The sequence below is a fragment of the Lupinus angustifolius genome, chromosome LG14 (genome assembly GCF_001865875.1).
Source record: "Lupinus angustifolius cultivar Tanjil chromosome LG14, LupAngTanjil_v1.0, whole genome shotgun sequence".
NCBI lineage: Eukaryota > Viridiplantae > Streptophyta > Magnoliopsida > Fabales > Fabaceae > Lupinus > Lupinus angustifolius.
This window is the reverse complement of record NC_032022.1, coordinates 13369262-13387623: the sequence shown is the minus strand read 5'-3', so window position 1 is coordinate 13387623 and position 18362 is coordinate 13369262. Positions and strand designations below refer to the sequence as shown.

The window sequence follows — 18362 nt, the reverse complement described above, 5'->3', positions numbered from 1 at the left end:
TATATATATATATATATATGTATGTATGTGTGTGTTTTAATTCTAAAATTTATTTATTTTCTTCTCATTCAATTCTACATTTCTGTGATGCTGATCTACATTGTTATATACTTTTATTGTCATTGTTATAAGTCTAACTGTTGTAATTTCCTTTTTAACCTATTAGTAATTTAACAATATATTTATATAGAGATCAATTTCATAAACTGATAAAGTGTAAGTATAATTATAAAGAAAAAATAGTTCATAATAAACTAATTGTAAAGACAAAATTTATAAGGGCTTTATATAAACATAAGCCACATGAAGGAACATGAAGACCTAGGATGTAGAAGATCATAACATGAACGATTCGACATATTTGAATTCCTATATATCCACAATTTAAAGAAAAATATTTGTTTAACGGACTTCTTCTTATACATATGAATTACATTGTACCCAGAAATGATACATTGGAATAATCTTTTGAACCTTTCAACATCAATACTTTGAGTATTCCGATCATTTACCTATATTTTTCAAGCTCATTGAAATCCACACAATTTTAGCATGGAATTGAGAATAACAACACTTCTTAATGATTGAAATTTGCAAATAGGGATTAACATTTAGTGGAGCATTCTACTTATACTCATTGTGACTTGGTTCGATTTTAAAATAACTACCATACAACATTAAAAAAACAAAAATTTATTTATGGTAAACCTTTTTGAGACATTCCTAGATACATAAGTGTATCTTAGGGGTTTATGCGCATTTGAAGGAGGCAACAAAATAAGGTCCACTTGTGTTCACCAAATTGTGTAACGAACAAGCACGTTAATAAGCATCAACGAAATTGAGCCTAACTTCATATCTTCGGACTCCAGTAGTAGAATGTTATAATCAACCTTAAATTGTGAAACTTAAGTTTAATCTAGCTAGAAATGTATATTCAAAAGCTCAGTCCCATGAGTAATTGGTTTGCCCCTTCTTTACACATGTTAAAGCCTCCGGTAACAAATCTATTTGTATAGCCGTTGGATTAAATGACCTTAATTTCATTCGTTAAATTTAGAATCGGTTACCTTTTGTGTCTAGAAGTCGTGATCAGTATGACTTCCGTATGTTACAGCACACACACTTTAAGAACAAAACCATACCATAAAAATACTAGTACAATGTTCATATTTCATAGATGAAATACAATCAGAACTGAATTACAACCATAAAATAATATAAGTACTTCGATGAACACTAAAACATAAGGCCAATTCATTCTCCCTGGCCAAGCAAGAAAAAAACTAGTTGTGACCAAAGGGAGAGAGATTTTACAACAACCATAATAATATTGACAGAATTAGTCCTGCAATTGTAAAAAATTCCATTGCAGTGGCTACCATAAACACTAAGGACCTATGACATATACTAGATTATCCATGCATGAGACTCTTCACTAACAAAACATGTTACATATACATATACTATATAGATATATGTGTGTGTGACATAATCTAGGACTAAAAGACTTCACAGAGAATCCCAATCAATCTCATAAGAAGGGTACTTTTGAAGATTAAAACTATCACAAGCACCTTCCCACTGAGGCTCATTAACATCAACAAAGGTAAGATCAGAAAGTGGTGAAGAACTCTCAGATCCTTCACTCTCTGTCATCACTGGAGACAAAGAGAAAGTTTCAACCTTGCAAGTGTTATCTAACTCCTTCACATCTTCTTCTGGCTGAGCCACCTTGGAAGAACCACCACCAAGTTTTGATTTTGACCTCTTAGAAGAGGTTTTTGCTACCTTCTCAGACTTAGTCTTATTATTCCCTTGTTTTTTCTGCATATCAGCTAAGCCTTCACAAATAGCTTGAAGCTTGGCATCAACGGATGAATGAAGAGCCTTGTACCCAGCACCAACACATGAACCTTGGTGCTTAAGGTTTGGAAAGTTGAGCCTAGCAAAATCACCTCTGAGCTTATAAGCAGCTTTGTCATAAGCCAAAGCAGCTTCTTCAGCTGTATCAAAGGTACCAAGCCAAAGCCTTGTTCTATTTTTGGGAAGTCTTATCTCAGCAACCCACTTTCCCCAATGCCTTTGCCTCACCCCTCTATAAAGCTTATTGGGTATTGGTGGTGCACCCATGTGCTTCATTGAGATAGGCTTAGGACTAAGGAAACTAAGGGTGGTTGTGTTGTGCTGAAACTTTTGCATATACTGAAGGTTGATCTGAGTCTGAAACTGATTTATCTGAGATGGGGTTAAGTGATTGAGGCCAAGAATAGATGAAGTTGATTGACCAAAGCCAATAAAGTTTTGGCTTTTGGATGAACAATCATTTGGTTGATGAATAGGGAGAAAAGAAGAGGAATTGAAGTAACTGGGAGAAGGAGAATAAGAAGTAGAAGTAGAAGGTTGAGATGAGTTTGAGAAAGTGGATAATGGGGTTGAAGTTGGGGAAGTACTTTTCATAAAAGGTTCAAGAACTTCCATTAACTCACCTCTGAATGGATCTGAGTGAAACTGAGACATGTTACTATAGAAATCCATCATAGATTCCATTTATAATCAACTTGCAACTTTTTCTAAGAGTTTTAAATTAAAATCTTTTCTATAATAAAGGATGAAAGAGATTTAAAATAGACAATCTCTTTGAACCTAGGAAAGATCTTTAAGCAAAAACAAAAACTTTGAGGGATAAAAAACAACCCTCTTGGCTGATTTCAAAGATGAAACAAAAAAAAATCAATATTTTTAAAAACTGGATCTCGATTCTGAAAACACCTGGCTTCCTAGAAAAACCTTCAAAGTTTGGTTCTTTTGATTGATTAAAAGACAAACCCAAAAATCATAACTTGAAAGACAGATGATTAACAGAAAGGGATTCAGAGAAGTGGGGTGTTATAGAGAGAGGAAAAAAGCGATTATTAGGAAAAAAATCAGTTACCACACAATCTAAAAGCTCTCAGAAAAAGTAGGAACAATTTTTTTATGTGAATCTCACGCCGCTCTTGGTTTTATCTTACAAGCTCTGACGCCATTATATAGCACCCTATCACCTTGATTACTACTGTTAATTGTATAGTTAATTACATGGTTAAACTCTTAATTATCCCTCGTAATCTAGGGTTAGTTTCACCAACATGGTTATAATAATGAGTAACAAATGGAGAGATAAATTATATTTTATAGTGTACTTTTAAGACCAAAATTATAACTTCAATGAAATTAAAGATTATAAATAATATTATCTTTTGATATTTTAGTGTATTTTTTCATAACTTGTAATGAAGAGAAGTTCAACTCTATAATAACACAAGGAATCTTCAGAGTGAATAAGGTACAAAGCAATTGGAGGTGAACACGTGCCCCTTGATCAGGACACGTGGCTGTTGTGTAACTGACAGGTGTCTGTGTCATTGACGTTTTTGTTTTATCGTTAAGCATGTTGACCAGTTTAATGCGCATTCACACCACTACTTATCCTCTTTGTTTTCAATTTAAAATTTGTTATGCTAAACCAGCTGAGTTTGAAGTTTGAACTACTAATTTTAATTTACATTTTAATAAACGATTTTCAAATTTTGATCAATTTATTACTATATGTGAAATCCAATAGAACTTTATATCACTAGCTCAATATATTATTGGTATAATCTTTTTGTTTTAATTGTCTTAGCTTTAGCCAAGAAAAAGAATTATTATGATCTTGAAGCCAAGTAATAAAGACATCTTAGCTTAGCTTAATTCATCGTCAACCTTATTTATAATCTTTTACCATTGCCTCCATTACACACTTCCATATTCAATGTAACACACTCAGGTTGAGACGTGCACAGTTACTTTTGTTTTGAAGGAGAAAATGAATAACCTTCGTACTTTATTACTCATCAATTAGAATATGGATTTAATATGTATATATCAACAGGGTAAGTGTTTTTATACTATCATCAACCTATTCAAAAATTAGATTTGATAAATATTTAGAATTAAAAAATGAATAAACATGACTTGACCTATTTCATAATAATTATACAAAATAATAACTTTTTTTTTTACCATTATATATAATCTATTTTATTATAATTTAATAATTATGTTAATAATTGATATACAATAAATTTATCATGCAAAAATGTTATTATTCATAAATTAATTATTTATATCTAAATTGATTATTACAAACATAGAAACATATAAATAAATTTAAAAAGTAGTTGGATATTCATGAATATCCAATATTCACAAGGATATAAATAAATTTGGATATAAACATGCATAACCACTACATGTCCAATTGTTGGCTAGTAACTTTGAACAAGGATACGTTGTTATAAATTATTTTTCAAATTATGCTCTCTGCTACAAATAATGAAACAAAAATAAAAAATATTTAACATTTTTAATTGACATAATATACTTTCACTATGGTGTGATAAGATTTAGAACTTAGTTTGTAATAACATATTTTTATTCAATAACTTTAAGATAGTAGAAACAAATGAAGGGAATAATTTTTTTAAGTCGAGGACCAATCATTAAAAGTTGAAAACAATTTTTGATATTTTTTTTATCTACTGAGTAAGAAAATGGTGGTATTAAGATATTAATAAAGGACTATAAAATAAGTAATTTAATTTTGAAAAATGAAGATAATATATACTAAGCACATAATTCTTAATCCAAAGTCATCATTCTCAATTTCAATGATTTCCTATTGAAGCCCTCAAACAAATTTTTCTATCAATTAAAGGATATGGCAAAACTCATTATTCTATCAGGTTAATATTATTTCTTAATAATTGTTTTTATTTTCAATCAAAATGTAATATTTATGTATTATTAGTCTAAAAGTTTATTTATAATCAGCACATCAACTATTTATTTATATTAAATTTTTGAAAAGTTAATATTAATTAAAAATGAATGATATAAAATAAATTAATAGTGTGTAAAAACTTGCATTTGTTATAAAAGTATAAATATATATATTAATAGTGTAAAAATTTATACATATAAACTTCATGAATGATACAAATAATAATGGTGCCAATAATGCGAATGATACCAATATAACCATGGTTATAATGTGGATTGACCATGGTTGGGTATGGGCGTGGTTTACGGCGTCAGATTGAAGCACGTGGACATGAGACAAGGCTCTTAAATTGCGGCGCCAGTTGGTGTGAGAGTGAGAGTCAAATGAGACCAAAACTTGGATTCCACAATTTGTGTGGTTTCCTTCAATGCTCACACCACTTCTGCTTCTATTATATGCCCATGCTTTTCTTGTTTTTCATTCTATCATCAATCATGTTCACTTACTCTAAATACTTCGTGTATTATTATTTATGATTGATCAGAAAAATATTTAATCATTATTTTTTAATTTAAATATACTTTTTACAACTAATTACAAGTAGTGCTATATGAAGTGGCATACTTTGTAGTACAGTAGATGTCAACCTCTCCACATCTGCAACCGAATACAAAGTATTGTAATTGGTAAAAATATACATGATAATAAATTTAATTGATGCAGCAGAGAAAGAAAGTTTGTTAATAAATCAGATATTTTTTAAATCTCCAAATATGAAGTAAGGCATCTATTTTATCTACAGGAATGTCCACACATTTTAGTTTTAGTTTTAGTTTGTTTTCTTTTGATTTTGTTATTTACTCCCATGCAATGTAGCACTTGGATCAGTGGATGTGCTTATACAGATAAAATGAATCAAAATCCAATTACTACAATGATTCTAAATCCAACTAGGTAGTCAATATCATAATTTATTATTATAAATCATATAATACATTCATATCCATTTTTTATTAATTGTTTCGTATACGATTGAAAGTAATAGTTTTGTGTAAGCGTTTATGAGAAAAACACTTATCAAAGCTTATGATATAAGCTTGTAAATTTATTAAGGAATATGTATTTGGATACCAATTTAAAAAAGTTTTTATACAAATTAAGATGTTAGGATGTATCACTAAAAAACAATTATAGGCACCTATTCTAATTCTTAAAGATTGAAAGAGAAAAAGAAATAACAGAAGTTTAAGTGGTAATGACGGATGACTTAAAAAGTAGAGTAATAAGAAGGTTGAGAGTTCAAATCTCACATACCATAAAATACTAACATTTATCTATATAAAAATTATAAGCTCTCACCTACCATAAGTGCTTATATTTTATTATAAAGTAAAGTGAAATCAGCTATTCTAAACTATACTTAACTTAAGTGCTCAAACAACCTTTTATTTTCTCCTATTTTTTCACATCTCCTGTAGTTTTTTTTCATATAAAGAATATTGCTGCTGAACCATATTCCACCTTTCTACAGCAAGCCAAACAAATATCAAATCAGATAGATTCTTCCATGATTTGTCAATATATATTCCTTTCATAGTTAACCTTTTTATTATTACAGCATATTTGGCCTGCTAATGGGTTCTGGGAGTGAATCACTATGGCAAGAAAGTTGGATTGGCTATAGAATATTGTGTAATGCTGTGGATCATGTTCATATCATAAGTGGTCGTGGGATATTTGGCATGAGAGATGGCATCCTTTCCGGTAATGATGGGTCCAGTATTAAATAAAGATTGCAATATATGGTAAAAAATATATTTAACGGTTATAATTTTAAGTTATTTTTTAATAAAAATTAAATGAATTATTTCTTCCTTATATTATAGTATTGTTGAAGAGGTCAACTCATATGACAATAATTGGCGTAAATAAGAGTTCATATAATAAATAAATGAAGGCTGAGTTTATATGGAACCCAAAAATAAAAAGGAAGCGGTATAAGTAAATAAAATATTATGAACTTACTTTTCTTAAGACATTGATAGTGTTAGAAAGACTTCAGCCAAAATAGTTTACTCAAATAAACTGAAGGATGAGTTGAATTAAAAAAATGAAAGAGTTGAAGAACTGTCAAGAACTCAATTGAAGATTTAGCAGGAAGAGGATTTGGAATTATGTTTTCAAGGATATAGGTATTCTAAGACAATCAAAAGCATGTGAACACTTCAAAAATTCCAAGTTGTTTCAAGATTTATGCTTAGGATGTGGCTTATTCCTAACAATTGTAAGAGAGATCTACAACCAATAGTTCAAAGTTTTTTTTGGTAATACTAAGAGTATTTTTAACCCTTTGGCTAAGGAATTAATCCATATCGGGATGAGTGACTAGTTATCCCGACGGGTATCACTCACAGAAATCGAACTCTTGACATTTTGATTATCTTAAAAATCTAGTAGGGTCTTATATCACAAAACCAATGACTTGTTGGTCCATTAGGTTGAAGTAGAACCACATTACACCGATCAAACATCACATCTTAACTAAGAATAATAAGGCATGCATTAGGTTCCATTTTTAAAGGGAAAATGGCAATTTTTGGTGTGAAGGTATAATTTTACACAAAATTATTCTTCTTTTATGCTCCCTCTAACCTTTCAAGATCCTTAACAATGAATGGGCCTTCATTGAACGGTTTTGGTTGGGTTTGTAAACATAGACATGTGAGTGTTAGTTGAAGGAGAACCAACTTTAAAGGCAAAATGATATTTTAATTCTTTCATAATTACATATTGAGTGGAATGGTTCTTAAGATAGAGCAAGTAGCATGCCCCTAAAGTGCTCTTTGGTTCCTATTTTAATTACGGGTAACAAATGGATAAATCAAATAGATTTGGATTTGATCCTAATAGAAGAATGAAAAGTAATTTATTAATCCATATAAATTCATTAAATCATATTTTAAATTATATAATTTATCGATATTCAAACTTAATTGATAGATTTCAACTCATCTAATAATTCATTTTTTGTTGAATTGGAAATAAAATCACTTTTGAAAAAATCATAAATTAATCTTTAGCTATATTCTTCCTACGTTTTGATATAAAGGGTGGTGAATTTAGTTGGATAAACTACCTATTTTCTTGTTAATGGTTAAATTTGTTGGATAAGTAGTTCTAATTAGTTAGTGCTCCTCATCTTAATCTTCAAGGATGAAGAGTCTTCCTTAATCAATATATACTCACTTCAAAATTATACACCAATTTGTTACATAACATGAATAGGTAAATCAAAAGTATTAATTAATATTCAACTTGAAATAAAACTAGATCAATGGGAGTTGGGTCAATTATAGCTCAATTAATCAATATTTGCTTGAGACAATTCTTGATCAAACATGTGTCATCATAAAATGTCTTTCTTGCCCAAACTTTTGTAACACCTTAAATGTGAACCATAAAACGTCCCCACCTTAGCTCAATTATTAATGGTTGTGTCAAATTATAGGAGTGCTTGCATGAAATACAACCACCACAACCCTAATTCATGGGTAGATGTACAATTAATGCATCTTACATATGTCAGCACTTTAAATTTGGATATCTCTAACATAGATTTGGTAAGATTTATAGCATAGTTTTATTTTTTTTTAATATAATTTGTTTCTTTTCATTTTTTTGTCTCCAATTAATTAAATGAATTGGTTAATTTTTAAAATAGAACTAAATTGTAATGTCACCAAAAATCGATATAAGATATGTAAATCTCATTATTTCGTACTTCTAGCTTTTAATTTAAAACTCAACAAGATAAAGATAAGGATATAGGGTAGTACATAACTGGAACTTCCCACAATAGTAGCAAATTTTTTAAAATGAAAAACTTTATATAGAAAGTGTTCAATGAATTTGCTGTGTCCTTTTCCCCCTTGTCCCCAGCATTAGCAATAAGATTGGACTTTCTTCATAGATAACGTTTAGATAGGGTTTTAAATTTTGAATATATATTCTCTATTTTTTAAAGAAAAAATATCATGGTTTATTTTTTCTCTGTTTCTATTTTATTTGAACCTATTGAAATTAGTTTCATATCTTCTATTTTTTAAATATTTTAGTCTATATAACTTCTCCTTTTCAAAACATAGTAAGTATAAAAATATTTAAAAGATGATATAATTGGTCATTTTCCTATGTGAACCATAAAACTAGTCCATCTCAATTATTAAATGTAGTGTCAAATTATAGGAGTACTTGCATGACCTACAATCACCACAACCCTAAATCCCTAATACACGGGTAGATGGACATTTAATGCATCTTCCACATATCATCATCACTTTGAATTTGATTTCTCTAACATTAATTTGATAAAATTTTGACTAGTTTTATTGTTTAAAATGTTTCTTCTCTTCATTTTTTGTTGTGTCAAGTTAATCAAATAAATTAATTATTTTAAAAACAAAAATTAAGTTACAATGTCACGAAGAATCTAGCTTAGATTATTTAAATCCCATCATTAGGAAGAATCGTAACAATTTTTGTACACCCACTTAATAGGGTTTGGGGAAGATAAATATACATAATTTTTATCCAGAATTTAAACATGTATCCTCAAAGTTAGTAAGCAATAACATTACGGTTATGTCAAGTTCTTCATTTGAAAAAAAAAAGTTCAACCATATTTATGTGTCATTTTCTTCCCTCTTCATAAATGACATTTAAATAGGGTTTAAATATATCTTTTTTTTTTTGAAGAAAAAGAAAGAAAAAGGGAAATGTTATATGTAAAAGGCGTAGAGTATTTATTATTGAGTTCTACCACATGCATGCACACCACATAAATTAGTTATCACATTAATTAAGATTGGTTTGAGTAATGGGTGTGACTATGAGTGAAAGTGCATACATATAACAGAACTATAACCCATTATCCAAGCATTGCAGAAAGTTGATTATTTCCTTGTGTCCCATTTTTTCCAATCCAGCTTCCAGGTTCAGGTTAGATGATCATGACCATGTATTAATATTCATTATCATTTTCTCTACACTTCTATATACTTGTTTCAATTACATCCATTTTCATTTTTTTATATGATTACTTTAAGTTTTAGTGACAATTAATTTATAGGCTCTCTATGTTTCATGTACCATACATTATAATAATTAAAGTTGTAGACAAAGTTTTCAAACATTATGTTTAGATAACATGAGACTCCTTTTAATAGTAATATCTACCATTTCTTGGTTGTCAAGATTGTTCTTATCTTGCTTCATGTTTTGCTCAAATTATTCAGAATGAGAATGAATAACTATTACTGCTGTAATATTGTTACTGAACTTTGCAGTGTCCATTGTTAATTTTTGTAGAGTTTCTGCTCTATACACTGAACAACATGAGTGTGACTTTAAGTAAAAATGCTTCTAAAGGCCATGAGCAAATGCTAATATCACAAGAACAAGAGGCAAAGGTGTGTCCACTATATTTTGCATTCTTGTATATTGACAAAGATCTATGCTCCTGCTACATAAAAAGTATTATACCCCAACTATTTGAATAAAGAATGTAATCTATAGTGATTAATTTAATTTGTTTACTTCTAGATCAATGAGGTGAGAAAATTGATAGGATCACTCTCAGATAAGGCATCTGTTTACTGTTCTGATGCATCCATCTCAAGGTATTTAAGTTCGCGAAATTGGAATGTCCAGAAGGGTGCTCAAATGTTGAAACTCAGCCTAAAATGGAGAGAAGAATACAAACCTGAAGAGATCTGCTGGGTTAGTTATTGCTTGCCTTCACTTCTTTCTATGATTTTTGAGACACAATGCATAGATGCCATGAAAATCGGCCTTGGCGCAACGGTTAAAGTTGTTACCACGTGACAAGGTCATAGGTTCGACTTGTTGAATGAGTCGCTTGCAAATACAAGGTAGGTTGCCTACTATAGACCCAGATAGCTTTAATGAATATCTTGGATTTGTCATGGTTGCTATTGTTACATATGCTTGAAGATCTTTCTATATAACTACGTAAAGGGTTAAACTTAAAGTCAATATTTTTTTCTCCCTCGCATATGCCGATTTCTCTCTTAAGAGAATCTGAGGGAAGGCCTGAGCAAACTTCAAAAGAGTGCACACTGCTCAGTCAGACAGATTCACTTGCTTGTTTTGGCCATGTATGTGATCAATATTCTACATAAACAAGGAGTAACTGATTATGTTAACATATTGTTCTTATGGCCGATTGAGTTTGAATGTTAACATTGAGATATATTGTCCACCAGACAAAGATTCGACAAAGTTTTACATTGTTTGACATCAGTTTTTCCTTATGCAGGAAGATATTGCGGATGAGGCAGCTACAGGGAAGATGTATAGATCAAATTATAATGACAAGCATGGGAGAACAGTTCTTGTGATTAGACCTAGAAACCAGGTTAATTTAAAAAACACTTCTAGACTCTATCTAGCATGTCTATTTTAACAAGGGCCTAATGGTATAAAACTCAGACTTTAGGGTGTGGAATGAGTGAAATTTGTGGCCAACTACCCCTTTAATATTCATTCCTACCATCTTCACCTGTAGAGAACACTCTTGAAATTTATAGAGCAGTCCTGCCCCTTTTACTTCCTGCTTTGAAATTTCTGCCAAAGGTTTAACAGATTATGAGTGCAGAATCGGTTAAAACCCGATCTGTTATCAACATTTTAGAGCAATGTTATCCATGTTTCTATATCATATTTTCATTTATAATTTCACTTATGTTCCTTATTTGGACAGTTGAACACAAAGACAATACAAGGACAGATAAAGTATTTTGTGTACTGCATGGAGAATGCTACTTTAAACCTTCCACCACACCAGGAAGGAATGGTGTGGCTGATTGATTTCCAGGGTTTAAGTTTGTCAAATATATCACTCAAGTTGGCACGCGAAACTGCTCATGTGTTACAAGAATATTATCCAGGGAGGTTGAGTTTGGCTGTAATGTACAATGCACCTATGATTTTCCAACCATTCTTCAAGGTAACTAAATAAATGGTTTTTCACTAAAACACTGCATCTTCATGCCTTAAATATCTTCTGTTTGGTGTTTATATATACATGCGAATTTGGTTTGGGATAGAGGTTTTAAATTTTGGTTGCAGTTATAATTACGTTGTTTTTTTCGCAATTGCAGAAAAATACAGCTAATACAGCTGCAATTGTGGTTGCCAAGACTACATGAATCATAATATTGTGGCATCAATCATGTTTTTAGAAAATTTAAAACCCTTATATAGGCCATGTATGATTTATCTGTATTGACTTGCTGAAGTTCATAAATACAGCTTGTGCAAGTATAAGCAAAGCTTGTCTTAATTTTGATTAAGCAGATGATAATAATGATCATGAATCTTGCCATTTTGTGAAGTCAAAGTGTAAATTGCTGCAGATGGTAAAGCCCTTATTAGACACCAAGACTTACAACAAACTGAAGTTTGGTTACTCCGGTGATCGCAAGACTAAGAAGATGATGGAGGATTTGTTTGATATGGATAAGCTTGAATCTGCATTTGGGGGGAAATATGACATAGTATTTGATGTAAACAAATATGCTGAGAGAATGAAAGAGGAAGACAAAAAGATAGCCACTTTCTGGACAAGGGCAAAGACTCTATCATCAATCCCACAACAAAACAATCCTTCTTTGGATTCAATCAAGTTAGATGCAGATTCTGATTCTTCTGGCATGGAGAAAATAGATTGTTCCCTTGTTGCTAACTCTGGTCAGAATCTCATGGCTAACTAAGGAATGATGAGTTATCTATAATGTAGCAAGATGCTACCATATTTTACTTAGAAACTTTATATTCAAGGGACCTTAATGTAGTGTAAACTTTATGTTGGATTTATCATGATAAACAACTTTACCTTGTTGCTTGAAGCATTTGACCTTTGAAATAGGCATGGAATGCATAATAATGCATTCAGCACTCTTATGCTTCTCTAGTAGTGGTTGACAATATTTGTCTGCAAGTCTCATCTTTGTACAACAAAATTGAACATCAACACCATACTTCTATACTCTCATACACTTATTTGTTTGCTTTCCTCTTCCATGAATGGATGCTTTGGTTATTGTTACAAAAGTCTGAATAATCAAGCTCATCAACCATTCAACTCCTTCCCCTGCATAATACATGTCAGAGGGGTTTCCCGGGGCATAAAAGTCGAGGATAGAGACTTTACTATAATTTACAAATGCATACATAATTACATACTCATGAACTTGAATATATAAACATCAGAAGAACATTAGGGTGAAAGGCAGAGTCAACTTTTAGTTAAGTAACTCTGATGAACTGATGTTTGAACTTTACAGATCAAAACCTCTCAGTTCTATTTTCTTCACCTGTTCTGCTGGTTGGAAATTATACTAACATTGCCAAATGTTAGGTAGATCATTAGAGATGAAAAAGTTCTAAGTTCTAATTTATAGTACCACCACTTTTTAGGACTAATCATAACTCTTAATCCGCATTGTATATGATAAGAAGGAGAGAATAAGATGTATAAGAATACTCAAGAACATCCAGCAAAAGTTCACATTACAACTCATTTACAAGTATAATAATAATGGATTTGAACTGAAAGTATTATAAGTTTTCCACCTCTATTAGGTGAATCTACAACAGTCACATAGAAACCACTACCCCCACCAATATGAGATAAATATATCTAAGAATGGGAGAAACAGTACTAAACATCCAAAACAACCTAGCCTAACAGTAACACTGAGAACATGTCCCTCCTTTGTTTGTGATTCAACTGTGATGTTGCTAATTAATGGTGAATGTATGCCCTGAAACAATCAGAGATAACAAGGTTTAGTATAACAAAAGAGAAGCATGAGAACAAGAAAACCGGCTATGAGAATTTACCTTAAAAACATATTATTGGAACATCTCATCCAACTTCTGTCTGTAAAGAGCCAAATGCTGTAATCAAGTAGTGAATTTGTCAGTGCCTTGCAAAGTTAGTTAAAAAAGATTTGGAGAATGAAAAATAGAACATAATTTCAAGATCATAATATAGCATCAATCTAGTAGCAGATGATTGATGACCAACAATATATCACAGAACCCAAAAGGTGCAGTTTTCATGTATACTTATTTTTTTTGTTCCTCAACATCAATTATCAAAGTAGAGGATGAGCTTGACGCAACGATAAAGTTGTTGCTTATTGGGGTCTGAGGAAGGTAGATGTATGCAGCCTTACCCCTGCAAGCAGAGAGACTGTGTTCGACCGGGTTAAACCGGGATAACCTGGAATATCTTAATCAGGAATGTTTGATGTGTCAAGAGGTAACAACTTTCTACTTATCTATATCAGTCTTAAAAAGGAAATTGAGGCTTACAATTTCTCCCAAAAAGAAAGAAGGCTGAAACTGAAAGTATATAGCCTGATATTACCAATATATATAAGCAAACACGTCGATTAATGAGCTAAGCTAGTATAATCTGAACTATAAACATAAATAATGAGATTTGCAAGTAATTGAAGTTTAACAATGACAACATACATCAATTGCAATCATAGTAACATAGCACATAAAGAAAGGACAAATAATTTCACAAGCCATTCTATTTTGATGTTCTACTCTTTATATTTCTAGTGAACTGCAAGCTTAATTGCAGCCTTTCCGACCCACTCGTATCCATCCTTAAATAAAAACTTCTATAGTGCTAAAATAAAAGCATCTTAAAAGGGATGAAATATTAAAGCTGATATAAACCACATACCCTAGTATAAGCATAAACTCCAGCTTCGGACGGTCCAATGGGACTTCCCCTCCTAATGAATCTTCCCTCCTTGAGAATGTAAAGCATGGGAATCCCAGTTGACAGTTCTAAACTAATGACCTGTCAAAAGGTGGCGAAATATCATGATTATTTAGTGCCATGTGTGAACTTAAAAGAGACATGATAAGTCTGAATACTACAAACACCTCTTGGGATGTCAATTTATCGAGATACATGATGATGGATCTCAACGAATTCCCATGTGCAGCAATCATAACATTCTTTCCAGATAAAAGTTGAGGTTCAATCTGCACCATAATGTCAATGAGATCAGTCCCTTTTCAATGTTTTATGATCACTTCAGCTATATCAGAAAATCAACCTTACAAATGCTAGATATATAAAACCATGTCCCTTAAATACCAAATATAACACATGAGGAGATGAAGGGGGATGTCATTTTACTAATCATAATTTCAGTACATATTTCCGAACTTACATGCTCTCTGAAATAGGCAACTGCTCTTTCAGCACACATTTCCAAACTTTCACCATTTGGAGGAGGTATGTCGTAACTTCGGCGCCACTCATGAACTTGTTCTTTCCCATATCTGTCTGCTGTTTCTTGCTTATTGAGACCCTGTAGTTCCCCATACCTGAAAGGATAACAATTAGGATATATTGATTATATGCTAATGTTATTTAACACATTGTAAAGCAGAAATTACAAGCAACGAAAATAGGAAAAAAAGATTACTACATTCTTTCATTTAGTTGCCACGATGCTACGACTGGAATGGACTGCTTTTTTGTATCTTCACTAAAAACTTGACTCCATGACTTTGCTTGTTCACTCTCATTATGCATAACGATAGGCACCTGCAGGAAGGTTGGAAGTTAATAGTTCAGAAAAAAGGGCCTTCGAATACTATACTGCATTAAATGAAGATATAATTTCATGGATATGCACTGAGTCTGTACATATTGTGTCACTTTTGAACCCTGAAAGCTATCCATTCACATTACCTTTTTACGGCGGTGCTGGGTCATGGCAAGCATGGCTGTCATTTGTGCACGGATCAAAGCAGATGTAAATATGACATCAACAGGAATGCTGCTAATTCTTTTGCCAGCTTCAATTGCCTCATCAATGCCCTTCTTGCTAAGTGGGACATCAACACAGCCTGTGAATAAGTTCTTCTCATTCCATAAAGACTCGCCATGCCGAATAAGGATCAAAGCTGCTTCACCTGAGTTGAAAATTGAAACACGTTGAACAGCAGTTAGATAACATCCGACCATGACAACTTCAACTTCTTGAATGTATCAACCACCAAAAACCTTGAAGCTAACTTCAAGATGCAATTGATATGAACATATTTGACAAACAACGATGTCCAACAATAAATGCCAATCAGCAGAAGAGTTTATCTTACTTGATTTCTTGTTCGTTTCACCAGCGTTGCTTCTTGAAGGGGATGACACTGGATCAACCACTGATGTTTGGGAAGCTGAAGATCGAACTATACCATAGTTCCTCTGGCCAGAGTAGTTACTTCCTCGGCTTGATAAGCCATTACTACTTAAACAATCCCTTGTCACAAATTTTACTAAATTGATTTGAAGCTTCGGGTGATGATTAAAATTGTTTAGAAAAGAATGGGGCTGCAAAATCCCAATAGCCTGGTAACATGCTTCAGTAGCCATGATCTGAAAAATGAAAACAAATAACTGAGTAAGACAATACCACTTGATGTTGCAAATTCATGATCAAGGCAAGGGTTCTAGGTGGCTGTGTCATACAAGAAGCATGTAGATATATATATATATATATATATATATATATATATATATATATGATTAAATGAGTTTCAAGAAGTTCCCTCAAGCATTTGAATGCATGTATGGGTGTGGTTTCAAACTTCAAAACTGAGTTTGGAGACTCTAGACCCAGTTTTGAAATTTTTTCCACATGTTTGAAATTTCCGAAAGTTTGTTCAATATAATTACATTCGGGCTTCGAACCTTGCATGAAGGAGATGTAAAGTTTTTACTGTCTCGTTTACCAAAACTCAGTTTGGGTCTCAAACACTTCTCTTACAATAAGATCCTTTAAGAGCTTAATCACTTATCATCCAAAAGGACATATTGAAGGAAAATTTGATAACTATACATATGAAAGTTCATTTACATGACACAATCCAAGTAACATTTTATCAAAATTATTTTCAACTTATAAGATAAATCAGTTACTACAAACTCAGTTTTTCAAAAGAGTTATCAAACACAACCTCAGTCAATGAAACAAATAACACAGCAAACACATAAGTGCCTGCTTAGAAGCATGTACAATGCAAAAAAAAAATTATAAAATAAAGAAAAATATTTACCTTACATCAATAACAAAAACAACGTAATTATTCAAACAATGATTTCAAATCAAGAGATATCGGATCTATAAAGCAAAATGAGAAAATTTGAAACAAGAGTTAGCTCAGATAGACTTTACATACATATATTCAGAAAGAAAAAAAACTATTTTTTAACAAGCGAAAACCATGAACATAATAAATAAACAAAATAAGCATACCCCAAATGGATTTGATCGAAGAAAAGAGCAAGAGGAACATGGAAAACCCAAAAGGCAAATGTGTAAGAGAAATAAATAGTAAACAGAAAAATATAGTTAGAAATGTATATACCTGGTTGAAACGAGAAAAACGAGGTAGGAGAATGCAGAGAAGATTGTTGAATCGAAATGGAATCGATGGTTATGTAGTTCTTAGTAATTGTCGAAAAACATAAGCAGAGACAGAAATCAGAGTTGGTTGAGACAGAAGAAAGTGACATATATATATTAAGGAAGGAATGAACCGGGTTTTATATAGTTGCCTAAAAAATACAAAAGGGTTGTTGCTAAAGTTCAAAATAAATACCTACCAAACATTCGATCCTACCACATTTTTTGTGCTCATTTATGACTTTTTTTTATCTATTATATCAGTTTAATATTTATATATGGTAAAGATTTATATATAATTAATATATATTTATTTAAATTATTTTTATTTAAGAGTTAATTATGACTAAAACTGAATTGTAAATGATATATTGATGGTATATAAATATTTTTTTTCTATATTTATCCTCATCTTTCTCCTTTTTATTAAAATATATTTTCTAAAAAGTGTATTTTGGGAGTGATGGAAATAGATAGACTAGTTACTCAATGATTTATTCGATGAAAAATAAGGATGAAACCTTGTTTTGGTTACTATGGTTTTTAAGAAAGTCTTGAGTTATAAGTTCTAATTAAAAGTAAGAGTGACTTTTGTATCATAATCCTTTGACTTATATGTTCTTTCAAATAAGTTTATCTTGGTTTATCAATTTTTTATTAAATTTTCAAACTTTGACCAACTTTTCAAAAGACTATTTTTGTATATCCTCTTTCTTATTTCACAAAATTCCAATCCAGTTGTTTAATCATAATTTCAACCCTTTATATGAATAAACATATAACTCTTTCCTTATATAGAGTAATTATTATACAAAATAATTATGTGTTACCTATTTTTTATTTTTTCATCTTTTAAGATATTAAAATTACCAATTATTCAGATTTCCAAGTAGAAATACTCAATGATTGCTCTTTGATACTAGAGGCACTTCATACCTGCCGGCGAATATTGTGTGATACTTAATATTCAATTTTTATATATTTTATTTTTTTAATTAAAATATATTTGTTGTGTTCGGTGTACTTTA

The 18362-nt window shown here is 31.2% G+C and overlaps 3 protein-coding genes across 3 annotated transcripts; 1 reads left to right on the top strand and 2 right to left on the bottom strand.

Annotated features, from left to right (window-relative positions):
* Nucleotides 1184-3019, bottom strand: LOC109326746 (ethylene-responsive transcription factor RAP2-4-like). Its single transcript, XM_019559529.1, has one exon. It carries the CDS (start codon nucleotides 2548-2550, stop codon nucleotides 1513-1515), a length of 1038 nt encoding a protein of 345 aa, XP_019415074.1. The 5' UTR covers nucleotides 2551-3019; the 3' UTR covers nucleotides 1184-1512.
* On the top strand, nucleotides 9658-12897 carry LOC109326747 (random slug protein 5-like). Its single transcript, XM_019559530.1, has 6 exons — nucleotides 9658-9805; nucleotides 10175-10275; nucleotides 10409-10585; nucleotides 11145-11243; nucleotides 11589-11834; nucleotides 12244-12897. Exons 2-6 carry the CDS (start codon nucleotides 10201-10203, stop codon nucleotides 12598-12600), a joined length of 954 nt encoding a protein of 317 aa, XP_019415075.1. The 5' UTR covers nucleotides 9658-9805; nucleotides 10175-10200; the 3' UTR covers nucleotides 12601-12897.
* LOC109326745 (2,3-bisphosphoglycerate-dependent phosphoglycerate mutase-like) lies at nucleotides 13330-17442 on the bottom strand. The gene is made up of 9 exons (XM_019559528.1): nucleotides 17297-17442; nucleotides 16031-16304; nucleotides 15621-15844; nucleotides 15355-15473; nucleotides 15094-15250; nucleotides 14801-14902; nucleotides 14595-14714; nucleotides 13733-13789; nucleotides 13330-13653 (listed from the first exon to the last, which is right to left on the bottom strand). The coding sequence occupies exons 2-8, from the start codon at nucleotides 16299-16301 to the stop codon at nucleotides 13745-13747; spliced, it is 1038 nt and encodes a 345-aa protein (XP_019415073.1). The 5' UTR covers nucleotides 16302-16304; nucleotides 17297-17442; the 3' UTR covers nucleotides 13330-13653; nucleotides 13733-13744.

Excerpts from the sequence above, each read along its gene's own strand:
- LOC109326746 (XM_019559529.1), bottom strand. The coding sequence starts at position 2,550 with ATGGAATCTATGATGGATTTCTATAGTAACATGTCTCAGTTTCACTCA.
- LOC109326745 (XM_019559528.1), bottom strand. The coding sequence starts at position 16,301 with ATGGCTACTGAAGCATGTTACCAGGCTATTGGGATTTTGCAGCCCCAT. Across the intron at positions 15,474-15,620 it reads CCCAGCACCGCCGTAAAAAG|GTGCCTATCGTTATGCATAA; the intron begins GTAATGTGAATG and ends ACCTTCCTGCAG. Across the intron at positions 15,251-15,354 it reads TGGCAACTAAATGAAAGAAT|GTATGGGGAACTACAGGGTC; the intron begins GTAGTAATCTTT and ends TTATCCTTTCAG.
- LOC109326747 (XM_019559530.1), top strand. The coding sequence starts at position 10,201 with ATGAGTGTGACTTTAAGTAAAAATGCTTCTAAAGGCCATGAGCAAATG. Across the intron at positions 10,276-10,408 it reads CACAAGAACAAGAGGCAAAG|ATCAATGAGGTGAGAAAATT; the intron begins GTGTGTCCACTA and ends GTTTACTTCTAG. Across the intron at positions 11,244-11,588 it reads TGATTAGACCTAGAAACCAG|TTGAACACAAAGACAATACA; the intron begins GTTAATTTAAAA and ends TTATTTGGACAG.